At 51.1% G+C, this 27,635-nt stretch overlaps 2 protein-coding genes across 3 annotated transcripts in view; both read right to left on the bottom strand.

The window, feature by feature from the left end:
• Window positions 1-1,561: 1,561 nt before the first annotated feature.
• On the bottom strand, window positions 1,562-1,893 carry TIAF1 (TGFB1-induced anti-apoptotic factor 1). The gene is given in 3 exon segments (XM_006874231.1): window positions 1,562-1,635; window positions 1,638-1,732; window positions 1,769-1,893. Coding segments are annotated over 3 exon segments (294 nt in total).
• Window positions 1,894-2,469: 576 nt separating this feature from the next.
• MYO18A (myosin XVIIIA) overlaps window positions 2,470-27,635 on the bottom strand; it is a 103,651-nt gene continuing 78,485 nt past the window's right edge. The window contains exons 22-41 of one of the 2 annotated variants that reach the window (XM_006874187.1): window positions 27,247-27,390; window positions 26,792-26,881; window positions 26,503-26,622; window positions 26,179-26,290; window positions 25,715-25,842; window positions 25,279-25,433; window positions 23,398-23,521; window positions 23,118-23,318; window positions 22,456-22,566; window positions 21,820-21,924; window positions 21,357-21,503; window positions 20,938-21,051; window positions 19,574-19,690; window positions 19,302-19,385; window positions 18,721-18,858; window positions 15,176-15,361; window positions 14,482-14,621; window positions 13,779-13,823; window positions 10,010-10,132; window positions 2,470-2,614 (exon numbers count right to left, since the gene is read on the bottom strand). In XM_006874187.1, the coding sequence (XP_006874249.1) occupies window positions 2,470-2,614; window positions 10,010-10,132; window positions 13,779-13,823; window positions 14,482-14,621; window positions 15,176-15,361; window positions 18,721-18,858; window positions 19,302-19,385; window positions 19,574-19,690; window positions 20,938-21,051; window positions 21,357-21,503; window positions 21,820-21,924; window positions 22,456-22,566; window positions 23,118-23,318; window positions 23,398-23,521; window positions 25,279-25,433; window positions 25,715-25,842; window positions 26,179-26,290; window positions 26,503-26,622; window positions 26,792-26,881; window positions 27,247-27,390 (2,529 nt within the window). The remainder of the gene's footprint in view (window positions 2,615-10,009; window positions 10,133-13,778; window positions 13,824-14,481; window positions 14,622-15,175; window positions 15,362-18,720; window positions 18,859-19,301; window positions 19,386-19,573; window positions 19,691-20,937; window positions 21,052-21,356; window positions 21,504-21,819; window positions 21,925-22,455; window positions 22,567-23,117; window positions 23,319-23,397; window positions 23,522-25,278; window positions 25,434-25,714; window positions 25,843-26,178; window positions 26,291-26,502; window positions 26,623-26,791; window positions 26,882-27,246; window positions 27,391-27,635) is intronic. The other variant, XM_006874188.1, reaches the window with a different exon arrangement.

The raw sequence follows: 27,635 nt of genomic DNA, 5'->3' as shown, positions 1-27,635 counted from the left end.
ATATTTCTTGACTGCTGAGCAAATGAGTAAGTGAATAATACAAGTCTTCTGACTTGAACAGTTATGTGCTCCAGGCCTGGCAATGGGAGGTTGACGTTGGGCTTTCCAATTTGCCAGAGGTCTGAGTCTATTCTATAGGGAGCAAGGAGTTTGTCACACTAGTTCCTGGGAGAAACAGAATATGCACCAAACTATAAAAGATGAGAGTGATAGAACCAAACATGAGGAGCCAGCAGTTTTTAAAAAAGTAACTTCACTTTTATTACTTTCTCTACTCAATTTCCTGGGGCAGGGAGAGAAGCTAGTGCAATGTCCTTTGTTCAAGATGGATCAATCACTTCTCTCCCAGGTGTTTTTGGGATAATTTTTCTCCTTCCCTTTATTGAATCTTTCTGGGTGACCGACATCACTGAAGCCTTGGCACTAGAGCTGTGTGGATGCCCCTTTCCTGACTACTTACTTGTCCAAACTGGGGAGCCTGTTCTTCTAGCTGCAAAGTGAACATGTTACGCATGCATGGATGATAACTGGTTACATTGCAAAATGTAGAGGAGGAGCTCTTAGCTACCAGTGAGGGAACAGAATACAGAACAGGATTTACTGTCTAATACACTGACCACAACTGGAGCATGATGGCAGAGACAGAGGAAAGCATTCCCAGCCTGTACAAGGTGTTGTGTGTCCAAGGGGCCAGAGGGCTGGACACAGGCCTGCAAAAGTGTGATTACAAAGTCATCTTTAGAATGATTAAAATTAGACTTTTAAAAAAACTTTCTAATGAGAAGAGCTTGGAGCCATAAACAAAAAGTTAAAGAGAGAACCTCTGTAGTTGGTGAGCTTTAACAATCAGCGGAACCTCAACATTCTCACATCTAATCTGGATAAAGTCCAGCATGGAGGCTGGGGAGGATGAGGCCTGGACAGCTCTGCCAACCCAAATTATAAGCTACAGACACTTAAATGAAAAGCTGGGGCTTGTGCCTTCCCTCCACCAATTAGCTCACTTCACGACCTCTGCCACAGTCCCCCAGTGACCTGCCTTCCTGGTTAAGACTCGGAGTGGCACTGGTCCCCATTAGAATCCTTCCTCTGCTCCCCCCATGAGCACTCTGGTCTTTGCCTTAGCTTGAAGGAGCAGGCAGGAAAATTAGCACAACCGGGAGGAAAGGACATTTATTTCCAAACATCAGGTAATCGGGAAAGAGAGAGCACAGCCCAGTGAGTACAAACCAATTGCAGGAGAAAAGGGGGACAGCAGATGGGAGCAGCACCAGGCACTGCCCTTGGGCCCCCCAATCTGGTGGTGGTGGCGGGATAACCTTTTGGGGTAGGAGCTGGGATCTTCAGAACACATGATGTGTGTGTGTGTGTGTGTGTGTGTGTGTGTGTGAGAGAGAGAGAGAGGGAGGGGGGACACGGGGGACTGCAAGAAGATAAATGACAGGCTCAGGACACAGAGTGAGGATTTACTGTCTAATACACACCAGCACTGACCACAACTTCTGTCTTCAGTTTTTCTAATCACAAGCCTTCAACCCAAAGCCTTCCCTCTCAAGTTGAGCTACGGTCCAGGGTCCAGGCAGCTTAGACAGAGGGGGAGGGAGGCAGTATTTGGAAAAACCCCGAATTTGCGTCAGTGGAATTTATCTTAAATAGGTCATTGCACTTAATACACTGATGAGACAGAGCGGGTGGAGGGGCTGGGAGTTCCAGATGGTATATATGCACCAGTCTGTGTAGGTTTGCTCATCCCCAAATGCAGAAGCACCTATGAGTCCCTCCCCATACTGATTCAAGAACCTGGGCCCAACTCTGCTCACCAGTATCTTCAGCTGCACACAGAAAGGACTGCTTTCTGTAGAGTAGAGATGGAAATGAGATTCCCCTAGTCATTCCCGGGGGCACCAGCTGCCACCCAGTCCCCTCCCACTCTCAGGGATGCAGCTGTGATGGAGAGGTTTCGTTATTTAAATTAAAAAGTAAAAAGACAGCAGGCACTGAGAAGAGAAAGCCCTCACCCCAACCCGGGTGCGGGACATAACGGGATTGCTGTGCCCTCCCCCTAGCTCCTCCCCCATGGACCCAGCAACCTAGAACATCCCAGTAGGCAATCTGTGCACCCATCCCTGAGCAGGGGGCTGAGATGAGGGTCAACTTGCTGGCTCCATGCAGCGCCAAGCCACCTGTCATTGCCCAGGGTGGCCTAGGGTAGAAGCCAAGAGTGTGACATTTCGGAGGCAGGGAGGAGCATACAGTTCTCTTTTCAGAAACTCCTCTTTCTCCCACCTCATCCATGTGGAGATGTCAGACACCTAGAGTCAGGAAAGCCCTCCTGACAGGGGAGGCCTGGGTGTTGCCCATGCAGCTCAGCAGTCAGGTGAGGAGTCCTGCATCTCTCCCTTTCCTGGGAGAGGTATCCTGGCAGCAGTAGGCCTTGGGGCAGGAGGGGCTGTGGACCACTCCTCTGGGCTATGCGTTGGTCTCAGTTGGCCTGGCCTCTGTGTCACTGTCGCTCAGGTAGCTGTGGGAGTATTGGGGTCTGGAGGTGCTGTTGAGAGGGTCGTGCTCATCATCTGACCGGTCAGGAGCAAGGGGCTTCCAGTAGCTGGTAGGGCTGTAGGGAGAGAAGAATAAGGTCATGGAGGAATGAGCCCCTAGCTCTCTGCACCAAAGTCTTTCTTGGTACAAAACCCAAACTCACTGAGTGCCTAATATCTATCTACCTGTCATTCTAATTGATACTTCAGGGGAGAAAGGCCAGAAAAAAATGTATCTCTTACCTCAAAGAAGTATCAATTTAAGGAGAAGTATATATAAATTTTTGAAATGAGATTTACCTAAAACTACCCTGTACAGGGTCGCTCTGGGTCGGACCCGACTTGACGGCACTTAACAACAACAACAATATAATGTATAATAGATTATACAAGTTATATTAAAATAAAATGTCATATTTCAAAAAACCAACAAACAAACCCCAGAGTGCTTCACTGGGCCACTGACTCAAAGCCTTGATTATACTTTTCCCAAGATGAGAAGAGTTGTCCCCCCTCAATGGAGTAAGATCATAGCATCAAACAAGAATGGACCATTATTTTCCAGCTTCAATTACCTTTTATTTCCTTCTTAAAGCCTTGGAGCCATCTTCCCTTGTCCCTCCTACCTCAGCCAATTTAAGTGTGCTTTTATTTCAATAAGGATCTCTGGTGGCACACTGGTTAAGCACTTGGCACTGTAGGATAAAGCACTGGACCGCAAGGTTGGTGGTTCAAACTCACCAGCCACTCCTTGGAAAGCCTATGCAGAGTCGCTATGAGTCAGCACTGACTTGAAGGCACTTAACATCACTACCTTTGTCTACAGGGTGGCTATGAATTAGAATCTACTCAATGGTAATGGGTGTGTTTTTTTCTGGGGTGTGTGTTTGTATGTGTGTGTGGAGGGGAATTGGTGGGTATTATTTTAACTTTAGTGGGGAAAATACAACACAGTGTGACTTGCACATGAGCTGGGTCCCTGGAGCGGCAACCCTACCCAGTGTTCCAAGGAACACAGTGCTGCTTCCAGATCAGGGAGCGTCCACTTAGGAAAGTAGAAATTCTGAGACTCCTCTGATGCCTAGGACTTACCATTCCAGGTAAGAATCCTAAGAAAGTCTTTTGTTTTTAATCATCCTTTCAAGAATTCCTCTATCTCTAAGCCAAAAGACGAAGAAACAGGGTTTTGCAAGGAAGAGTCACATTCTTAGTTTTTCCAAGTGGAAAGGGAAAGCACAAGAAAGATGTGGCCATCAAGGATCTCTGACCACGCAAATGTGTGTATGTGCACGCTCACTGTCGCAGGCATTCTATCTAAGTGCTCTATGCTTTACAGTATTCCTGGGAGATAATCTTGCCCCAAGTCACAGCCAGTAAGTAAACTTGAACCTGGGACTCAGACCTCCACCATGTTCTAGATTAGGTGACCCAAGGAGAAAACAAGAGCAAATGTGGATTCTCCCTGCTGTCCTGGACAAGTGCCCAGGAGTTGTGTGAAGACAGACTTCTCTCTCTCTCTCCCTGGGGAGAAGGAAGAGCCTGATAGAATACATGTTCAATTATGCAAAATGGTTCAGGAATGGGGCAGTCTGGTTAATAGTTATCGTATTTCTCATGAATGAATTACCATTTTTAAAGGAATCAGAATAGCTCAAAACATATTTAATACAAACTAGACTGAGCATAAATGAGTCTTACTTTAATGGGCCAAAGGCATTTTAAGAATTCTGGGGTATCTCAGGAACAAAATGATAAAGTCCAATGAGGACTGTGGCCACATAGAAAAACACATGGTGGTTTTAGTTTGGGGCTTGTTTGAATTAAAAATAAGTGGGAGCCTGGCTTTGTTTTCACTTTTTAGATAGAATTTCCGAGTGACTAATGCTACAGGTCTCATGTTAGGCAAGAGAACAGGCTGGCTTCATGGAAGGACATGTTATTTTGTAAGGGGTGGGGGTGGGGGGTGGTGCTGGTGAGGCCAGGGCTGGGATCTGGATGCAGATGAGGCAGCTGCTAGAGGAAGAGGGGCAGGGTCAGCTCTGTGTGAACCAGTTTTTGGAGGCCCTGTATTTCCTTCCCATCTGCGTGGGGACTGAGGCCCCAGGCCACAGTCATGTGCCTGTTAGGCAAACACCTAGATACATTTCAGCCCTGTTCCACTGAGACCCTAAGAACAGTGGTAGAGGTGGCTGAGAAGGTGGAGTCTGGGAGGTGGTACTCCGCACGCTACTGTTGCCCACGGAGTCCTGGTGTGGCGCTGTGGGCTAATGCGTCAGACTGCAAGGTCTGAACTGCAAGGTCGATGGTTCAAGCTCACCAGCTGCTCCTTGGAAACCCTACACACGGTCGCTATGGGTCGGAATTGACTTGATGGCACTTCACAACAACAACTGTTGCCCACAGCCGCCAGAGTGCCAACAGCTACCCACCAGCCCCAAGTGCAAGAGTCAAGAGCTGGCAATTGGAACATTTTAAACAAATTGTTTAAAAAGCGTTCCTCCCCACAAGCCAGTGTCTCTTGCTCAAAGCTGTCACAAACAATTTGGTACGTAAGCTAATTCCTGCTGGAAGAGCCTGGGGTGGCAGCCCCCCTTCCCTTGCCTTTGCTGTGGATTCTGCATTTGTGCCTTGTGTTGTTTGCCTTCTGAATTCTCACTGGTTCCCCTCACCTGATGGAAGTTAAGTAGACACTCTGTACCTTGCCCTCACCCTTGACAGTTTATCCAGTCCAAAGTCAGTAAGTATTCAGTGCCAACTAGGTCCTCCCTCCCCAGTTCCTTCTCCCTAGCTCCACATTGGCAGGCTGGGGCCTGGCTTGGTGTCCGCTCTGCCAACAGTGAATCCAATCATCGGAGATGGTGGTGTGTAGGGTTTCAGCACTACTCCTGTTTTCCTGGTGGGCAAGAGGAACAGTGACAGTGGCTGGTAGAAGAAACAGGCTTTATGTATTTTTGTTCTTGCTGGTTGTGGTCAAGAGTTATGGTGGGCTCAAGGCATCAGAGTCTTAAATCTGTCAGTCAGTGTGGAATGGCCTGGCTAGGCCGACATCTCCCTCTTCAGGTAGGGGCAGAGTGCTCAGAAGGGCCTGGTCCTTTCTGCTTTCCAAACTTCCCTCTAATGTCCTTCAACTGACTTTTTGTCTGGGAGGAGCCCTGCAGGGCGGGAATGCTAAGAGAAAGGCTGAGAGGAAAGACACATTATGACTCCTGTCTTTTCTCCCTGGGGACTTAGTGCAACTGAGATGCTTTCTGCTCTTGCCAAAGCACTGTGCAAGCATCTGCTACCAGGGAGAAGTGACAGAGCAATACTGAGATCAAGGGCTTGATGTCAGAGAAGCTCCAGGCCTGAGGAATCTGGGTTGGTCATAAGCCTGGTCTGGGTTCAAGTCCCATTCTAACTCTTCACCCCATTCTATGTCTTTAATTCATCCCATCATCCGTCTCTAAATTTGTTGTTGTTGTTATGTGCTGTGGAGTCAGTTCCGACTCATAGCGACCCTGTACAGGGTTTCCGAGGTTGTAAATCTTTACGGGAGCAGAAAGCCTCATCTTTCTCCTTTGGAACAGCTGGTATTTTCGAACTGCTGACCATGAAATTAGCAGCTCGGTTCGTAACCACTACGCTACCAAGAGCTAAATAGCTATCGGTAATATTCCCTTCCTCTAGCTCCTGTCCATAAAATATAACTGGTCAGCATATTTCTTTGGCTGCTCTGCCACACAGGAGGTCCACAAGCAAGCCACAGGTGTGTGTTAGTTCATGCAGCTAGAAAACAAATGCCTGTGCCCCGGGGGGCTGCCCTCTGGGGTCACATTCCCTGGGAAGCAGCAAGTTTGCCCTGGGAGGGTACCTGCTGAAACAGTTTCACATAACCAGGGTGATCTAAAATGTCACCACCCACTAGGGACTGGCAACCATGGGATTCCAGTGAGTCAGGCTTTGCTTTTCTTCCGTGATGGGGGTGTGGGCACAAGGGTCTAACTGCTAAAGCTCCCTCCCAACAGAGCAAAGAGCTGGAGGAGGCAGAGTCAGGAGGGACTGTCATTCAGCAGTTGCTGATTTCTATTCATTACAACTTTCTAAGATGAGCAGAACCAAGGTGACGTCCATGTGTGGGCTTCAGGTGGGAGGGCTGGCTGAGGAGGGCGTCAGGCATCTCCAGGGGTTGCTGGAGGGTGTGTGATGTTTGGGTTGAAGCCCTGTAAGCCTTGGACTCTGAGACTTAAGGTCTAAAACAGGGAGGTGGGTGGCTTTGTAGGGGTGGGGAGCAGTGAACAAAAGGCCCCACAATAGCTCATGGGCACTGATATAGCAGCCTGCACCTGAGCCTTTTCCTGGGTCCAGCCTGTTGGGGTCATGGATAGAAGCTTCCAGTATGGGTGCTGCCTGGCACACACAGTGAACATGTTGCTGATGTGCTCTGCATTGCTCCGTACAGGGGAGCAGTTAAAGTCAGAGTGTTGGAGCTGAACAGACCCCATTCAGATCCTGGCAACAGCATTTCCCAGCTGTGTGATCTTGGCAAGCGACTTAACCTCTCTGAGTCTCAGCTTCCTCGCCTATGAAACAGGGCTAATCAGACCTTTGCTAAGTAATTATATGAAGATTAAATGAATAAAAAGTGGCAAGATCTAGGACAGTACCTGGCACAAGGTAAGGCCTTGGTAAGTGGGCACAGGGATCAACATCACCAGTGAGTTCAGCTGATTGGGCTCAAAATGACTAACAGCTTAGCTGGCCCCCAGCTCTCCCAGGCAGCCAGGAGACTCTCCAGGGCTGTGCCTGGTCCAGAGGAGTGCCGAGTGGGACCTGGGGTGGTGGTGGGCAGGGTGGGGAGCACGTTAGTTCACACGGGTGGCACACACCATGCTGCACTCCAAACCAAGTGTCACCTACTGCGCTAATCACTCTCTGGCCGGTACAAGTACCGCATCATCAGGCTGTCCACTTCTTTCTTGCGCTTCTTTTCCTCCTTCCGGGAGTGCCTGGGCATCTCCCCGACCTCCTCACTCTCCGCAGTAGGGCCCTTCTTCACGCTGGAGCGGCTGTGGCCTGAGACAGTAGAGCCGCTGGATGATGAGGATGAGGATTCAGACTCGACCTCTGTTTTCTTCCTTCTTGATTTGGATTTGGACTTCTTGCTCTTTCGAGAGCGCCCCTTCTTCCGTCGCTTGTGCTCTGAGGAATCTTCGGAGCTGGAGCTGGAGCTAGAACTGGAGCTGCTCCTTCTTGTGCTCCGGCTCTTCCTGCCACTGCGGGACCTGGACCGGGAGACATCAGCAGCAGAGGCAGAGCGGCGGATGCTGGTGGCTCGCTCTAGGGGGCCCAGCTGGGCACTTTGGGCACTCCGGATGCTTTTTCGGTCATCTTCCTCGGAGTCGGGCTCCAGCCTGCTCCGCTGGAATGGGACAGGTTTGTAGCTCAATACCTCATTGATGGCAGCCTCCAGGTCTGGGTCCAGGTAGGAGTGATGGCTGATGGGGCGAACGCTGGAGTCCAAAGGCTCATCCAAGGCAGAGGCAGAGAGGCGTGGCTGGGGTGGCACCGACAGGCTGCGGGCCAGCGATGGGTGGCTGTACTGTGACTGGGCCTCGCTCAAGGCCACACTGGCTCCATCATCCCACTCATTCAGGCAGCTCCGGCCCAGCGACAGGCGGGAATCCGGGCTCTCCCGGCTTAGGGCTGTGGCCCGGCTCAGGGGAGGGCTGAGGGCCCTTGATAGGCTGTCAAGGCGGGAAGTGCTGCGTCGGGAGCTGGGGGAGCCTGACAGCGAGAAGCTCAGGTAGGAGCGGGACCCGTCCTCACCGGAGCCATGTCTTGTAGCAGAGGAGGCCCGGCTGACTGGTGCAGAGACAGTGGAGGCCCGGTCAAAGTCTGAGCCCCACCTTTTCTCCATCCCCCGGCCTGTGCGGCTCCCAAGCTCCGAGAAGATGGAGCGACACTCGTCCAACTCCTCCAACTTCCTGCCCTGGCAGGGTTCTTCCTTGGGGCCCCTGCGGGCCTTCCGGGGGGGCCTCTCAGGGGAGGCTGCCCGCTCACTGAGGGTGGTGAAGAGTGAATCCTCGTCCCCAGCGCCCCCAATGGAGTCCTTTAGGGTCAGCCGTTTTCGATAGCTCAGGGAGCTCAGCACAGAGGCTGGCCTCTCTGGCCTCTCCTCCACCCCCTTGCCCTCCTTAGAGAGGGTGTTGAGGGATGTTCTGAGGGTGGAAAATGAAGTGGGGAGGAGAGAATGTACCAGTAGTGAATTAGGGGTGCAGAGAGAGAAAGAAGCAGTAAACCTAGAGAATAAAGACACAGGAGAAGGGAGGGGAAAGGAGGAGAAAACCCCGCAGCACTGCTGGCAAAGTGGTGGTGAGAGCTTCAGAGGAAATGAAGCAAAATAATTTGCGTCAGTGAAAATAGCTTCATGGAGAATGTCATGTAAATTAGACTATTGTTCTATTTCATCACTTTTCCCCTTCTAAAACGTTTAGTTCAATTTATTTCATTGTCAACTACCTGGAGCCTCGTGCTAAGCCGTGGTGAACGGCAGTGGGGTGGGGAAGGCAGCATTATCTGCAATAATATAATGTTGTTTGGCCGAATAAATTAAACCAATTAGAGGGGCCCCCTGGGTTCTGGTGGTGAGGGGCTAGACTTGGGGAAGGGGCCCTTGAGAGTTTGGGAGCCAGTGAGAAATTACTTTTTCTACCTAGCCTACCTGCTATCTCTGGAAAGGGGTGGGGAACGGTATGCCCTAGAGGGTCAGGATCTACTCAGAGGGAAAAAATGAGTATGTGTGTGTGTGTGCAAGGGCAGGGGAGTGATCATTGCAGGGATGGAGGGAGCAGAGCCCAGTAGGTCAGCCTGGTCCAGTAGGTAAGGATGGGGAAGAGCTCTGGATCCCAGGGGTAGCTGTCTTTGTGTGATCAGAAGACTGACTAGTCTGGGAAATAAGGGAATAAGTTCCCCCAGAGGATGAGTGTTAGCATGCAACATGGAGGCGTGTGTGAGAAGATTAAAGAAAGGAGCGAATGGGCTGAGAAAGACAGAAATGTGTCTGAGGCTGTCATGGGGAATCAGGAAACCTGTGCCTTTTCTGCCGCTATTCCCACTACACCTTCAGAGGTCCAGAACTGGCCTGCTCCTAGTTCTGGGGTATAAATGTTCCTGTGCCACACCCCAGTCTTGATTCCAAGGCCTTAAACTATCAGGTGGTTCAAAGATATTTCTAGAATGAATAAATGTGGATATAGCTAAACTTATATCAAACCAAAGCCCTGAATCTAATAGGAAAACATTACCAGGGAACAATAGGGAGATACAGGCCCTAAGAAGACACTCGACCTCCTCCTGAGCTCATTCCACATGCCAGCAGTGTCCTAGGACCCCTCACACAGACATCAGGTGTCGTCTTTGGGATCAAGGCACTGCTCATCCACCCCAGGTAGCACAATGTGGGTTTTCCTACCAGTTTATTACCACACGCTCACCTGGAACTCTTCAAGCTGCCATCATCAGAAGCTGCCTTAGAAGGTCCTTTGTTTTTTGACAACCACGACTTGACCCCATCGACCCTGTCCTCCAGCTCCGAGTCCACATCTGAGTCCCCTTCACTGTAGAGAGGAAGAGCAGACAGGTAGGCAAGGCCAGGAGGGAGAGAAGTGAGGGCAGAGGTAAGGCATGGGGGGACATGCACACAGTTGAGTTAGGGAGAACAAGAGAGGTTAGCTGGAGCACACCATTCATAAAGACCCTGTATATAGCCAGCTATATTAGGAAGACCCAGCAGAACATGAAGGCATCTCCCATCTCAGTTATCCATGACAGGTAGCTATTCAGTTGACCAATCCAAAGAGAATGACAGGAATACTATCCATTCATCAATTAGAACTAAATGGCTCTTGGTTAAAAAGATGATCTTGGTCTTTCAGTTACTCTCTGAGGTCTACCCTGCTATTTCGTATCTGTCCACTCCCAGGAAATGTGGCGATAGCTGCAGTCATTTTCTATGTCTCTATTGTCAGAGCTGGGCCACTGGCCATGGGGCAGCCTATGTGACTTCAAATTAATTTGAAACTGGAGGTCTCTTCTTAATTGATGGCAACACCACCCTAGGCACCGGGCTACATCCCAGACCTACTGTGTGGCTTCCCTGGCCCTTAACACACAGGAAAGGAAAAGGAGAGGGAAACTCCATACTTCCCAAGGCACTGGCAATAGCTTTAGGATTCAGGTTGCTCCAGAAAGTTTGGAACAAGGGTTCTGTCTCTCTTAAGTTTCCCTCCCCTCCCTCTGGCAGGCTTTACCCCTTGCACCATAATGTTTCTTCTGGCCAAGCTGGCCCAAGGTCTCTTCACTTGTAAGAAAGCTCAGAGGAGTCATGAGGACCGCCTCATGAAGCAACTGAAACTCTGAGACTGCTTCTGCACATGAATGAGTCTAGATTTTGCGAAATGTCTGCTTATCACAAACCTCTGCTAGGGTTATGCTAGGATTTCTCCTTGATATAAATTTCCTTTCATCTGTGTCAACGGGAGCGGCCCTGTTCCTGAATTATGTTCTTGAATAAATAGCCACAGAGGTGCATACACACACACTCACATACACAGGAAACCACCAGACTGTTTTGGGGACCCTGAGAGAATCTACCTTGTGGGGAGGGGAATAGTCATATTTTATGGGCTCTCATCAAATACAGAATTATAAGAAAGACGGGACTGTCTGATGTACTTGGTAAACAGAAGTTTACCAGCCCTGAAGTTGCTAATGCGAGTCCTGTGCCTGTCCAAGCTTGCAGTGGTGTCACTGGGATACCCAGTATGGTAACTCATAGTGTCACTATCCTTCCCCCCACCCTTCCTGCCACCATAGATCTCATTTCTTACTAGACCATGCAGAATTCTTAGTAATGTTTTTTGTACTAATATTATTCATAAATTGCAATTTCCATATATCACTGAAGGTAATGGCAATAGTAGTGGGCATAAACTAGCAAAATTAAAATTACACCTTTAAATTACAGTAGCTCATGCTGATGAAACCATGTGATTCAAAGCGCCATTGTAATTGGGTCATAATGACAGCTCTGACTGGAGCGCATTAGAAGGTTCAAAAAGTAAATTAGCACAGAGTATATAGAGTATATAGCATAGCCATATAAACCAGGCTTGTGAAAAATGTTTTCGTTGTTATAATTTACAGGTTTTTTTTTTTTTTTAAATGTTTTATTGTGTACAGGGATTTTTTATTAAAAAAAAAAAAAAAGAATAAATTTCTGCTGGAACTGCACAGAAATTTTACAGTCATTTTGGTGTCACGCCTTCTGACAGTGTCACTTGGTGCGGTCGACACCCCCCACACCTCCCCTAGTGATACCACTGTGAGCCTGGCAGATTTACTGTGGTGCATGGGCCCCTCGGAACGCCAATACCACCTGATTTATACACCCATGCAAAAAACCTCCCTCTCTAGCTCCAGAGCCTGTAATTTATCACCGCTGTTCATAACCATATTGATTGCCTTTATAAAGGAGGTGCTGTATGCATCGCAAAATCTATGTCTACATGTTAAAAGCGTTTCTGTATAAATCTCCCTTAATACTGCGCTGTTTACTGCTTTCATTAAGGTTATGGCAATAACAACTGTATCTCTAAGTAAATCGAAATATTATTTTTCTGCCTGCCTTAGCACGCTCGCTCGATAACTTGGAGCTGGGGCCCAGCGCTGCTGCAAAAGCGACACAGCACCTCCTTCCATCAGTGGGAACCCCGTGCGCCTGCGTGAGTGCAAGCTGGTGTGTGTGTGTGTGTGCTTGCGTGTGTGCGCACGGACCGTGCATGTGTGTGTCTAGCAATGGTTTAGAATATGATCTTAAATGCGCATTTTATCAGCCCTCGAAGCTCCTACAGCCCAAGGATGGCAGGGCTGGAACACACAGGGGACTGATGGTCATGGGCCCAGAATACGAATTCTCCTCCTTACATTCTGAGTAGAGCAGAGGATGGGTTGAGAAGCTGAACTGACTGCCCTCGCCTTCCCTTTAGTTTCAAGCATCTAGGCAATGTTTGGGTTCTTTTCCTTAAATAATCAGTCCCGTAAACAAACTCCAGGGGCAGGCAGGCTCAGGGGGCAGTTGAAATTTTAAATGGTCGGAATTAAACCTCGCGTCAAATACAATTTATGTCCAGGCTCATGTGCTATTAGTTAACTGGGAGCCGAATCACGGGGGAACAAACAAACGGAGACAGAACGGCAGGGGATATTAATTGTGTGTGACAACCAGGCTCCAGCGGCCCTCTATCACTGTTACACACTATTACATTTATCATTAGCTCTCACGGAGTCCTTTGCACTGCCGCCAGCCCATTCTGGCCAGGGGAGGAGGCCTGCCGGGCAAGAGGGAGTCGGGGAGGAAACCCACTGCCACACTGAAAACACAACCTCCAACAACAGACTGTCCAACTGGACACACAATTGCCTGATCCACCCTGGGCCTGTGCATCTGCATCCACTGTCCAGCTCTCACCCAGAAAGAAAAAGATCTGAGGGATGGATTTGCTGGGGCTTCCTGCCACCTGACAGATAGCACCAACACATGTGCCTGGGGCCTCCCTTTGCCCAAGGTGCCCACAGGGAGGAAAGTAAACACATCTGGCTGCCTCCCTTCCTCTGCTACAGCAGAGCAGCCCGTGATTAGCTGCCTGAATGCTTTCTCCAAACAAGTAACTATTAGATGCCCCTCACCTTCTATCCTAGTCTGCCAAACGAAGGTGGCAGACCTTAACAATGAACATACCCGCTCCTCTCAGGCAACTCAGGTTCCCGAGGAGCCAAGGGTACGGACAAATCCAGCCCAAATAGATTTTTCCCCAGAAAAAGAGGTCAGAGAGGTTTCTGAGAGTGAAGGGGGCTGAAACTCAGGAAAGTGAGGCTGCTGGTACCACAGAATGAGGTTGAGGTTTCCTTTCTGATGGAGTGCCCACCACCCCATCCTGCTCACTAGAGGTGTTAGGGTCAGCCTGAGCCTTTGGGAGGGGGCACCCCACATTGCCTGCCCTCTGCCTCTGACGCCAGACCCAGCCATTCCCCGCCTCCCTTTGCACAGTCAGTGAGCAGTGTTAGCAGTAGAGACTAGCTGGGGGAGGGTGTGGGCTGCGTGTTCACATGCAGCATGCAGCAGGGGCCTGGGTGTGAGCCCAATGTTAGGGGTGGTTAGACACCCAGAGGAGAGGCAGAGAGTACATGGACTCTAGTCCTCACAGTTTATTCTTTCTTTTCTGATACTTTGTCACCATGTCCTGCAAACTGGAAACAGAAAGAAAATGTTGGGGCCAGAAGAAGCAAACAGAAATATCAATGGGGCAAACCAGGTGGACCCTCAGCTGGGAACCAGGGATGAGTGAGAGTACTGTCCTCAGACAGGCTGCCCCAAAGGAGTGGGCCTCCCTGGGATGTTGGGATCCTGCCTGAGGATGAGGCCCTGACCCTGATTGGGAAGAAGGGAGATCTTCAGGGCTACCTTGGGAGCTTCTCCAGGACCTGACCCTATTCCTGAACTACCAGTCTGCCAGCCTCTTGATTTCTTCCTCAGCCTAGGACTACAAATCTCCACTCTCTACTAACCCATTCCCTGGGTGGGTTTTATGAGAGAAAATCTCTGGCATGGTAACAAGGCACCGCAGCCTTTAAATCTCTGTTCTCCCCAGAGTGGGGCAGCCGCCATCAGAAATGCAGCTAAACGGGAGAATAACTCATTTTGAACAGGCGAAGGGCTGGATAGCCAAGTCCTCAGGGAAGGGAGGGTGTCTTACCGCGGCAACACTGAACTGCAGCGTGGTGGGGCCCATGGTGGGGTGTGGCAGCAAGGGGGAGGGTGGGCCAGTGTCTTGGTGACAGGGAGACAAAGTTTGCAGCTGCTGGCCTCTGTAGTGGCCACTGCTGCCAGAGAGACCAGTTCCCTCACCTGTTGATGAGGTCCTCATTCTCATCACTTTCCATCTCGTCCTCAATGGCTGCCTGCAGGTCCCCAATACGCTTGAAGGCCAACTTTAGATCGGCCTGCAGGCTCTGGTTAGCAGCCTCTAGACTTTCCAGATCCATCTCCTAAGGGGGAAAAGTAGGCAGTCCAGTGTGTGAGAGGGCTAGTTTCTCCTCCAGCTTCCCCAAAGTCGACTTCATGTCTCCCAGCCCATAGAGGTTCTACGTGGTTGTTGCTACAAGCCAGGAGAGCTGTTGTTTTGCTCTGGGAAAGGAGCTCTGGTAGCGTAGTGGTTACGAATCGGGCTGCGAACCTTAAGGTCAGCGGTTCGAAACTACCAGCCGCTCCGCGGGAGAAAGATGAGGCTTTCTACTCCCGTAAAGATTTACACCCTCGGAAACCCTGTACAGGGTCGCTATGGGTCGGACCCGACTCGATGGCACTTAACAACAACAACAACAACATTGGTACCTGGCCTCACCTGATAGTGACCCAGGTACTACCCTGGCTCCCTGCCTGCCCTGAAGGTGCTGTCCTTCACATATTTCTCCCTTTTCCTATGATCTAAACTGAGGTTTCTTTACTACCTGCCCTCCACCAGCCCAGGGGCTGAGGTTTGCATTCACTAGCCACTAGAGAGCTTCCAGCTTAGGGTCCCATTGTGGTGGAGGGGCATTACCAGTTCATGCTTCTTGCGGCTTGCCTCCGCCTCCTTTCTGGCGAGCTCGCCCATCTCCTCCTTGGTGTCCCGGAGCTGCCGCTGGAGTCTCTTGTTCTGCTCCTTCTCCCGGTTCTCAGCAGCAATACGCTGATCTCGCTCCTCAGTCAACTTCTCCATGTTTTCCTTGAGCCGACTTGCCAGGCTCTGCACAGGTGAGTGGAGAAGAAAGATGCAACAAGTAGGCCAATCAGAGTTCTAGAGTCAGGAGGACTGGGCTCTACTACACACTGGTTGTGTGGATAAGCAACTAAAGCCTTCGGAGCTTGCCTTTGCTTTTCTGTAAACTGGGAGAATACTACCTCCTACTCATGGTGTGGCACTGTGGGATCAGCACTGGATTTCTAACCACAAGGTCAGCAGTTCAAACCCACCAGCTGCACCTCAGAAACCCGACTTGATGGCACTTAAACAACCACTCAGTAGTCATTTGAGGACTGAATAAAATACGTATGTGAAGGCATTTTGGACAATGGAAGGTACTATCATTATTATTAAGGATAGCATAGTGGTTACGAATCGGGCTGCTATCCTCAAGGTCGGCAGTTCAAAACCACCAGGTGTTGCACGGGAGAAAGATGAGGCTTTGTGCTCACGTAAAGATTTCCAGCTTCAGAAACCCTGTGCAGGGTCACTGTGAGTCAGAACCAACTCCATGGTACTTAACAACAACATTATTATAAGGACCTCTGGTAGCGTAGTGGTTATGAGTTGGGCTGCTAACTCAAGGTCAGCAGTTTGAAACTACCAGACGTTCCATGGGAGAAAGATGAGGCTTTCTACTTCCGTAAAGGTTTACAGCCTCAGAATCCCTATACAGGGTCACTATGTGTCAGAACCAACTCCAAGGCACACCACCACTATTAGTACTACTATCATCATTCTGGAGTTCTATAGGATAAGCACTGGAATACTGACTGCATGTAGTGCTGTGGGTTAATGCAATGAACTGAAGTCAGTTTGAACCACAAGGTCAGTGGTTCAAGCTCAGCAGTAGCTCTTCAGAAAGTCAATACAGGGGTCACTATGGGTTGGAAATGACTCAACAGCACTTAACAACAACTGACCACAAGGTTTATGGTTCAAATGCACCAGTTGCTCCTCGGAGACCCTATACAGGTTAGCTGCGAGTCGGAACCAACTCCACGGCACTTTAATAACCACCACTACCACCACAACAACTAATCAAAGAGTTGGTGGTTCAAACCCAACCAGTGATACCATAGAAGAAAGTGATCTATTTTCATAAAGCTTACACCCACGACAAACCCTATGGTGCTCAGCAACACATGAGGTCATCATGAGTTGGAATTGACTCAATGGCAGCAGGTTTGGTTTGGCATCATCATTATTATTGCCAAGAATGAGGGAAGTGTTCTGGGTAGAGTCTGGATGGCAGTCAGCAGAGCTTCCTTGAGAGACTCAGAACGAGATGACCCAAAAGTTAGATCTTGTGTCCAGAAGTAAACGACTTTACTGAGAGTTTCTGGATCAGAAGGAGACCCAACAGTCATCAGAATCCAAGTAGAAAGCCATTCTTCTAATCCTAATGAGTATCTCCTCCCCCAGAAGAGAGACAGAAAGATGTGGAAAAAGAAGAAATGACCAGGAGAGAGAGGCTGAGTGTGAGAGGAAGCACATGGCTTCAGGTTCTACCACTGACTGGCTGTGGGGTCCCCCATACTCCCTCAGCCTCTAAGTTCTGCAAATAACAGACCTAGGTTCTGTGATCTCTAAAAAACAACAACAAAAAGGATTGTTTGTGTTTAACATTCTAGGATTCTAAACCACAATACTGCCTTTGTGAGCAGAAGGAAAGCTGAAGAGTAGAATTGATTGAGGAAAGTGACTGGTCCCCAAGAGAAAAGACACAAGTCTTACAGGTGCGCCCGGCACCCACTAGACTAATGGTCTCTTCTGCCTCTTGACAGCCTGGTGACCTTAGGTAACCTACTTAATCTTCTGTCCTGGGGCTGTAGGGGGCAGAAAATGAACCAATAAATGTAAAGTATGTTACATTGCCTGATAAACAGTAAGTGCTTAGTTAACGGTCAATACTGTTATGTCTCTCTAACTCCTTCTAGGTCTCCTGAGGGCTGTGATCCTGTCTTGGGAGGTTCAGCCATATTATCTTCCTATGTCAAAATCATCACTACCCTCTGGATGTCTATTGCCAGCCCTACAGGTTACCTTGCTTCCATCCCACCCTAGAGCCTGCTCTATGGGGTGAGGGGTTGAGGGAGAGGTGGCTGGGGTATTCCTAGGCAACCACACCTACAAACATCGTCCTCAAGCTGACAGTGCTTCGATTCTTGAAAAGGAAAACTCATAAATAAGGGTTATAAACCCAGAGAAATAATTCTGTTTGTCTCTTGGCTGTAATCTTCACAAAAGCAGATCATTAAGCCTTCCTTGCATGATTTTTCTGGGTAGGTTCAAGCCACCAACATTTAGGTCAGTAAATGAGTGTAAACTACCCAGGAGCCTTCTCTCTTCCTACCCGCTCTGACAGAGAGGGCAGAGCCTGGAGTGGCATGCTGGCTTTGGGAGATTGGAACAGAAAGAACTGAATTTACAGTATGGAGATTACTGTCAGAAGGAAAACCAAAGCCAAAACCAAACAACTGCTTTTTCACTGAGTTGATTCAGGCTCATAGTGACCTTACAGGACAAAGCAGAACTGCTCCATAGGGCTGTAAATCTTTATGGAAACAGACTGCCACATCTTTCTTCTTTGGAGCAGTTGGTGATCAGTTCGAGCTATGGACCTTTTGGTTAACAGTTGAGTACTTTAACCACTGTGCCACCAGGAGGAAGGAAAGGTATAGGAAGACAGAGGAGAAAAGAGGTGAACAAAAAGAGTGTGTGCAGGAACGAGAATGACAAAGAGAGGAGAGACGGGGAACAAGAAAGAAATGGGAAGTGGGTAAGAAGGTAGAGTAAGATTGAGGCAGGAGAGAAGAAACAAAAGGATGGAAAAAGGAAAAGGGCAATAGCAGAGAAAAAGGAAAGGAGACAAAGCGAAAGCAGAGACAGGAAGGCTGGAAAGAAGGGAATGTAAGTGGAAGGGGAGAGAAAGAGAGCGCAGTGAGATGAGAGAACAGACTTCAACCCTCACAGAAGTGGCGCCATCCGCTGCATATTTATGACCCTGCCAGAGAGCAGTGAGGGGGACAGCAGCGGGGGGAGCTGGTAGTGGAGGAAAATATGAAGATGAAAAGCTAAGCTGCTCTGGTCCCTTGGCAGAAAGCAAGCACGGAAACAGAATGTAAAGCAGGCAGGCTCTGTGGTGCCCAGAGAGCAGGCCAGGCAGGGCGGGAGAGAAGGCACAAGCCCTGTCAGCTGGCCTGGCAGTTTGCAGCAAGCAGATCCACCACTTGGTTCCTCCTGGGCTGGTCAAAAGGCCTCTGAGTAGCCCAGGGCGGGGGTGTTGTGGAGTGTGTATGACTCCAGCTGCAAGGCACCTCTGCCTTACTTGCTGTGGACCAGGCAAAGTGTGTACCCACCTCAAGCCGCTTTACTTGGGTCCTTTCAAACTCCAGGCGTGTTTCCAGCTCCCGAATCTTAGCTTCCTGCCTGCTTACCAGGGACTTATCCACCATGGACTGCTCCAGGAACTCCACCTGGCTCTGGAGGGCTTGCAGCTGGGGGTGGGGAAGAGAAGAAAGACTTGAGCTCAGAAAGGGAGGGGGCAGAGCCTGGGGCAGGCAATATCACCATGGTGACCAAAAGGCCAAGGCAGGGAGAGATATACAGGGGAGAGTGGAAGGATGGGGCCCTGAGCCAGAGGCATCTCCCACCTGCCCCAGAGCTTGGCATTGATCTCGCCCTTCGGAGAGAAAGGAGAAAGCTAAGGACCAGAGAGGGAATAGAAATGTGAAATGAGGCAGCTGAAGCCAAAATGTCTGCTATGGTGATATGGCTGCAAGCCTAGCTCTCTCCGCTAGTTTACACGGCTCTCTGGATTGCTGATGGCAGAGAGCAGCACTTTCTATAATATGAGCTTGGGGGTTTATCTCTAATTAAGGTCTCCACGTACATTGTGACCACAGTACCCTCGGTCTACCAACGAAGACCTGGTCCCCACCTTCTCCTGTAGTTCTTGTTTCTCCTTGTTGGCTTCTTCCATCTGAGCTTGGAGATCATTCATCTGAGCCAGATCCCGGGAGGCCTAGGAAAGGAGCAGTGTTATCAGCAGGATTCCCCATAAATACCAAACCTAGCTCACTCTATCTCCACACTGAGGCCGGTTCACAGGGACACCCACACTGCAACGTCCCCAAAGCAGTGGCTGCCCTAGGACTCATGAGGAGCACCAGAAGGCCAGTGTCTATGGTGGGGCTCTTCTGAGCAGATTACCTGAGCTACGGCTGCTTTGTGCTTCTTCATCAGCTCATTCATGTCTTCCTGATCCTCTTCCAGGCGGTTTTGGATCTCATTTTTCTCACGCTGAAGGCGGCTCAGCTGCTCCTCCAGCTGGGCGGAGGCAAAGACAGATCAGAGGGCATCAGGCAAGTCCAAAGTTCCCCCATGTCACCTCCAGAAAGGCTGACCCAGCTATGTGAGGGACAATGATGGGCCTGGGGCAGGTCGCAGAACCAATGACACTGAGGGATCTGTGCTGGTCCCAGGAGATAAGGGAAAGGGCTGTCTTTGTAGCACAGGCAGACCCTAGGCTTCTGGGCTACATGACAGTTGCTTTCTGGCAGTTCTTTGGAGGCTAATGAGAAGGCAGAAAAGGTCTGCCCAGAACAAATGACCCATCATCCTGGTACTATCAGTTTAGACCCTAACCTGCAAGTATTCTGCCCCCTTCAGGCCCTAAGGAAGTGTCCCTCAAATCTGTGAAGCTCTTCTGGCTTGAGGTCTCCTTTCCCTTGGGACAGCTTACTCTTTGGCCCTGCAGCCCCCACAGCCAGTTCACTCCAGTGGGGAGGGGAAGAGACAGCCAACAGCAGCTTCAGGAAATGAATGAATCTATTAGCCTGTAATTCCAAACCAAAATGACTGCGCTGGCGCCTTCTCTGCCCCATCCATCTTGTTACCGGGCTGTAGGGAGCTAGGGAAGCCTCCGCCAAGAAATTTATTAACTTGGATTTAAATAAAATGGTAATTTTATAACAGCCTTTTTTAACACAATTAAGGAATTTGAATTACTCACCTGAAAACTGCCGAGAAGCACAAATGTCACAGGGATAAATCAAGCCTGTGAGATTGGCATCTCTCGGCGGCTGGATGACTTAGCTATAGGGCCGAGGAAGCAACAGCCAACCCTAGCCTCCCCTGCCCAAGGAGGTACTGGTGGCCGCATCCCAGTAATGACTTCTCTGCCGATGGATGGGCCGTAGGAGAGGTGGGGAATTAAAAGGGAGGCATTAAATAAGAGCTCTAATTAGCTGCCGCTTGGGCTTGTCAGTGGGCTGGGCAGGGGATAGGGAGGGAAGCAGAGCCATCCCATCCTCTTATCGGTGCTTCTGCTAATCTCGAGGCACCTGTTTACTTCCCTCAACCACATTAGCTGCCTTTATTTATGGTGTTGGGGCCTGCGGCCAAGCTCTGAGAGGCAGGTGGTTAAACAAGGAGATGGGCCCTTGCTGGCTCCCTCTTCCTGGCTTGCCCCTCTCCTAGGCCTATTGTTCTAAGTGGGGAGGGTCTCTGTCACTGCTGTCATGCTGTTTTCCTGCAGCCTCTGACACCCTGCCCTGCACACCCTGGGGCCTCACCGCTGTCTTGGCTTTGGCGATGTCATCGATCTGCAGGTGCAGGTCTTCGATCTCCACCTCCATTGCTTTCCGCGCCTTCACGGCTGCTGCACAGGTGAACTCTGACTCCTCCAGCTGGACACAGAGCCACCCCAGCCCCAGGGAGACATGTCAGCCATTCTCTGGGGCAGGAAGACTGTGCAGGGGTGCTCAAAGGGGCGGAAGATCCCAGGCGTTCTTCTGCTCCTCTGCTTACTCAGACCCCAGGGCTGTTTGTACATGCACCTCCCACTGTGACAGGGCTGTGGCTTCAACCCCCTTCCTGACACCCTCCTTACAAAGACTTGAGAACCATTCAAAGGGGCAAGAGGAGGTGAGAGAGAGCTGAGGAAACAAGCTTCGCTGCTGTTGTGGACAGCAGTTTCTCTCTTCAAAGATACCTGGTTCTTCAGCTGGGCGATCTCCCTCTTGCTGGGGGCATTGTTCTTCAGGTGGTCCAGCATGATCTGGGCATCTGCCAGCAGGGCCTTAGTGCGCTTCAGGTCTTTCCGGAGCCGTTTCTCTGACTCAAAGTCCCGCTGGTTCACCTGGGTGGACACCAGAAGTTGGTAGTCTGGACTCTGCCACAGTGGCTCCTCCTGTCTTCCCTATGCTCATACCTCACCCCTACCCTCACTCTCTCAGAGCAATGACAGTGGAAGGGCCTGGCTCACATTCCAGCAATGAGAAAAACTCGGGGAGTGCCAATGTATGGTCATGGCCCCTGTTCCACATGTGATGGCAATGGCCCGTACAGAGCCCAGTCCCCGGTCCCTAACTTTCTGTCCTGAAGATTCTCATCCCTGAGGCCAGATGGGGCAGGCTGCTGGCAGGCCCCAGCCAGTAGAAAGAGGCCCTGCTCACCTGGTCGCTGAGTGCAGTGAGCTTGCTCTCCAGCTCCCGCTTCTCACGAAGCACCTTCTGCTTGTCCTCATATTCCTCCTCCAGCTGCACTTCCATCTGTTTTAGCTGGAGTACCACGGAGACAGAAAGCCATCAGGCCCTTTAACATCCAGCACCAGACAGTCCCCTTTCCTTCTGGGTCCCCAACCCAGGGAAAGCAGTGGGACAGAGCTGAGTAGGGATGGTCACAGAGGCTTTAGATCTGGAATGTAAAGTGCCCAGAGCTTCAAAGAAGCCTGGAAAGGCAGCCCATACACAGTGGCCTCTCAAGCCAGGGTAGGAGACCTTGCTCCAGAGTGGGGCAGAGCCCTGTTGAGCCAGATCAGCTGACCACAGGCAACAGCAGAGCATACAGGTGGGCATGAGGTGGGCTGCCATCTGGTGTAAAAATCAAGGAGCATTAGGGCCTCAAGGGTCTATGCTTCTCTAAAGGAACATATTCTAGCCAATAGCAGGCTTCTAAGAGGAGATTCATGGTCCAGAATGGTAATGGAAGACCATGTGGCTATGGGGTTAAAAACCAGAAAAGCCCTGATTTGAAAGCAGTGATGGAGAACAGGTGTTTATACTGGCTAGCTAAGGGCCCAGGTGCCTTACCTTCTTTTGACATGACTGCCGGGCTTCCTCCACCTCCTCATCCCGACTCTCCATCTCCTTGGTATGGGTCTGCCTCACCCGTTCCATTTCCATCTCTAGACGTAGCTTGGCCTGGAAGTGGTTGGGAGTAAGGACTATATCTAGCCCCCTACCCACTGACGGGCAGCTCCCCCAGGCTCAGGAACAGAGAACATCTTTGCCAACCAGTTCCCTTTGCTCCCATCTTGCTCCTGTGGCAGCTGGCTCTACCCGAGAAACAGAACACTCACACTAGGCGTCTGGGACAGACCTACAGGAGTGAGGGCGACCCGGTAACTTTTTCACTGGGCTTCCAGGCTCTAGCTCTCTGAACTGACACAGTCGGGCTGGGTGGGTGTGTGGTCCCAAGGCCCAGAAGAGGAAAGGAGGCTGCTGTGTATCCTGAGCCCCTCACTACTCACACTCAGTTACAGTTTGTTGCTATGGAAAGTTCCATAAAAACTTAACTGTCCCCACACTATGTCTGGCACAGATCAGGTGACTGACAATATTTTTTTGAGTAAGCGAACAAATGAACGAGTGAATGTGGGGTTTTGCCCTCCTGTGATCCACACCCTGGGTTAACTCTGGGATGGTACGCCCCCTGCTGCTCCGCATCCCTCTCTTGGTTAAGCCCCTAGCACCTGCTCCAGCATCTGGATGGTCCCCGCCTGCTCGTCCAGCTCTTCTTCCTGATCTTTGACCTTGGCCTCCAGATCCCGAAGCTGCTTCTTGACCTTGGCTAGAGAGGCTTCATCCTTGGACTCTTGAGAAGAAATGTCCTGAAGCTCAGCTTCCAGTGAGACAACCTTCTGGGTGAATCCCGCAATGTCCATGTCTTTTTCCTGGAGCAAAAGAGAAGGTGAGACTGGCCCACAAGCCTGTGAAGAAGATGGGGTGCAAACTATGGGTAGCCCCACCTACCTCCAGTTGTTGCTTCAGGCTGAAAGCCTCTGCGAGCAGCATGTCCTTCTCCCGCTGCAGCTTCTCCCGCTGCAGCTTCTCCCGCTGGGCTTCCTCATGTGCCTGTGAGAGCTCCCCATCAAACCTGTGAGGGAGCACAGCCATGGGGGCTCCATTAGGTAATGGATGAGTCTGGGTTTGGTAGCCCCCCGAGACTACCAATGAAATGACACCAGAGACATGGATGGCATGCATGCTGAGAAGAAGCCCCCTGCAGCCCTAACTTGGGTCCAGTAGTGAGGTGGGGGCAACACTAAGGGGTACTGGTGAGGCCACCAAGGCCAAGTTAAACAACAGGTTTGGGATGGGGGTGCATTCCATCAAGTGGGTCCAAGGAGCCCTTTTACCAAATGGGCATAAAAGGGACCACAACTGCTTCCTAGTAAGGGACAGGTAGACCCTATCCTCAGTAGTTAAAAGTCTCTACGTGTTCCAAAGATGAGGGATGAGGGCAAGGGCAGAGTGAACATCAAAATGGGTGCTCCCGTTTTGTCTAGCCATTTGACACAGTTCAATTTGGCAACTTTAAGTGACACTGCTGGCTCCTGCCACCATATCTGGGCAGCCTTTGGCCAGGGGTCCCCCTCCCCACTGCAGCTCCCGTGTCACCACCAGGTACCCCACAATTGGACTTGGAGCTGGCATTCCCACCACGTCCTGCTGGTGGGAGCTTCAACAGGCACATGGTTGGCCTTTCTCTTCACTCTTGCACTTCCCAACCTTCCATTTCCCGCCCAGTGATTCTAAATAAGGAGCAAATTGCTGAAATTCCTCTTAACACCTTCCCTGAATAGATAATCAGGTTCCTGTGGAAAATTGAACATTTTCCCCAACTCCCCACCCCACATTAAAAAAAAAGTAGTCAGAAAACTCCGGGCAGCTGAAACTTAATAAGTTGCCCAGCGGGGAGTGCGGCAACACAGTAAGTAGGCCATGCTGTTACTGCCACGGGTGCTCAGGAGGGGTTTCCACTTAGGGTGGCAGCTTTTCAGTTAGAGGGTAGAATGGGGTAAAGATAAGAACTAGGGGGGCGGATAGTCACCATGCTGGGTGAGGGTGAGGGAACCGGGAGAATAAAACTCTTGGATCCTTTCCACTCTCCTGGACGCAATGGTAGCTAGGAAGATGGCGCATGAGCAGGGGGCTTAGGGTAATCCAGGGTCACTGGAAGGGTTCCACTCTGAGTGTTGTGGGCTGGGAAGGCCACTTCACAATGACAACTGGTGCCTCTGCGGTGAAGCCCTTCCCCTGCCGAGGGGAAATGGACTCTGCTCCCACTCCCTGGGGCACCCTACTGCTCCCAGGGTGTGTGGGTTCCTCAGTGCTGCTAATAAAGGCGCCCCATTTCCATCCCCAGTCAGGGAAATTAATTTAGATTGGATTTTCTCCTGTGAGGGCTGCCCCCCCTCCTTTGTGTCATTACCATAATGAAATGGAAGTGGCACGGTAGTTTAATGACATTAGTCAAGAGAGTTTGTGTAGCTGAGGCAAGTGAGAGATGGGGAGCGGGTCGGGGCAAGGGCAGGGAAACGGTGGTAGAGGGGCTACTGCATGGGGCATGGCTGATGCCTGTCCTTACTGGGCCCAGGGCAGGGATGGCAGGCACACACTGGGGTTTCCATGGGAATAGGAGCACACATGAGCATAGAGGCCTGAGATGGCCTTCAGTGGGAATATGACAGAGTCCTCCCTATGGGTCAGGAGTGAGACCAATTCACATTGCAGGACAAGTAACCATGTAGACCAAACTCAGGTCCTCCTGTTTTACCTCCCTGGAGAGGGGCAGGCTGCTCTAGGAAGTGCTGAGGTCCTCGGAGGAGCCCCAGGTAGGGGCCCACCCACCTCCTTTGCTTCTTCTCCAGCTCATGGTTGCGGACCTGCTGGCCCTCCAGGTGCAGCTTGGTGTCCTGCAGCTCAGCCGTCAGTCGCTGGCATTTCTTCTTGAGCTGCTGCAGAGCCCGCTGGCTCTCATCACTGTCTGCCTGCAGGTCCCCGAGCTAGGAGAGGGGATAAGGGGTAGGCTCAGCAGTCCTCGTCCTTGAGAGGCCCCGGAAGTATTGGTGGAGAAGGTGAGGAGGTGAGTGAGTGAGGGGACAGACCCAGGGATAAGGGATGAAACCAGGATCATATAGGGAATTAGACGCTCTCACAATCGTTGATTCCTGGTTGTCCTTTGCTCACCGAGAGCTCACCAATCTGCCCCTCTTCCTTTGAGGACTATTGGCCTGTATCCCCAGCCACTGGCAGCATAGGGCTCAGCTCCTTCCTCTGGACTCACCCGCCTCTCCAGCTGCCTCTTATTCTGCTGCTCCACTTCTAGTTTGTCCTCAAACTCCTGCTGGAGCCGCTTCTTGGTGAAGTCCACCTCCCTCACGGCTCGCTCATACTTCAGGCGCCACTCGCCACCTGTGGGGTTGGGGGCAGACAAGGGAGGGCTGAGGTGCTGAGAGGCTCGGAGAAGGGCAGAGGTGGGCAGCTGTGGGAGAGGCCCTTCTTCAGACACAGGGTCTCAGAGACCTGTCTGGAATGATGGCTTCTCCTGAGGCTGGAGAAGACTGTCTTCTCCCTAGGGACTGCCAGGACCCCAGTCCTCAGACAGTGTCATTATCAGGACATGAGGAATCCCCTGCATTTACTGGTCCCTCTATTTCCTCATGTCTATATTTCACTTTTTATAGCAGACTGACAGAGGAGAGACAGGCCCGGAGCAGGGACACTGCTGGGCTTCTGCTTCAGGCCCACCTGCATCATCATCGTCCATTTCCCCGTTGATTTCAGCTGCCCGGATAAGACGGGCCTCCATCACCTCCATTTCCATCACCTCCATTTGTTTCTTCAGTGCATCATACTGGGTCTGCAGAAGAAATGGTTATGAGCCAACTATGGAGCACTCAGGGTACCATTCCACCTCACTCAGTACTACCTGACCTATGAACCACATAGACCCTAGTACATGCTTACCCAAGGCAGACAGGGAGCTGCACCTGCCTTCAGGTGGGGGAGCAGATGCCACCAAGTTGTGGCAGCTCACTAGCACGGCTGTCCTTCCCCTTGCCCTGTCCTCACCTGCAGCTCCTTCATTTCCTTCTCAGCTCGGAGCCTCTCCGCTGTCTCTGCGTCCAGCAGCTGGGAGGCGGACTCTCCCGTGTTACGTTCATCAGTCAGCTCCGATGTCAGTTCTGAGATCTGGGGGTGGGGGAGGGAGGGAGTCTACCACCAGCTGAAGAACTCATCACACTTCAGCCAGAACACCTGACGTTGTGGGGGAGCAGGTGGTGGGGTGTGGGAGAGACCTTAGTGGGTCCAGCCACCCTGCAGGGGTCAGCCAGGCTGCCTGGTGCCAGGAATCACTCACCCGGGACTCTAAGCGGTCACTGTTGAGTCGTAGTTCATTCCGCTCCTTCTCCACCTTTTCAAGCTTGCTCCGCAGTTGCTGGATCTCCTCCTAGGGCAGAGTAAGGAGGATAAAGTGAATCAGAGCTGGGGCCTAATTGTCCCCACAGTTGTGGAGCCCAATCTGCACTGTCAGGGTAAAGCTCAGACAAGGCCACAAGGAGGAAGCATGTCCCCAGCAGAAGAGCCCACTGCCTCCCAGGGGCTCCTTCCCTACATGCCGAGGGGCCTGAGAGGCTCAGCCAGCACCCCACAGGGATGTTTTCTATGTGATGGGCACAGTTCCAGGAGACCAGCTTTTTGGACTCAACAAAGCAGCACTTGGGAACCCACGACAAGCCAGCAAGTCTCTTGCACACATGGATGCACGACAGTCCCTTCCTTCCCAGTGACATCCCTGTCCCAGGCTGTTCGTACGTCTTTGTTCCGAATCTGCTCCTCTGACAGCTGTACTTCAATGAGGGGCCTCACGGTGGTAAAGAGCTTCCACCAGGGCCAGTCCTTCACCCCTTTGTTCTTTTTGATGTTCTTCTGCACACAGCGAATGGCCAGGTCCTGGATCTGCAGTGGGGTGGGCAGCGTGCCGCAGGACTCTCAATCCCTCTGGGCTCAGGACCACTGTCCCTGGCCAAGCCCAGCCAAGGATCCTCCCCACCAGCAGCATGGCCGCTGACCCTAAGTCAAACCCATCCCCTGCCACCTCTTGCTCTGCCAGTGTCCCTTTGTCCCTCAGAGAGTGGACAGCAGAGAGCCAGACCCTGGGAGCACTGCACTGGGCACTAACCGCTCCACTGTCATTAGGAATA

Source organism: Chrysochloris asiatica, unplaced genomic scaffold (assembly GCF_000296735.1).
Source record: "Chrysochloris asiatica unplaced genomic scaffold, ChrAsi1.0 scaffold00266, whole genome shotgun sequence".
Classification (NCBI taxonomy): domain Eukaryota; kingdom Metazoa; phylum Chordata; class Mammalia; order Afrosoricida; family Chrysochloridae; genus Chrysochloris; species Chrysochloris asiatica.
The sequence above is the reverse complement of the archived record's forward strand: the minus strand, read 5'-3'. Positions and strand labels throughout refer to the sequence as shown.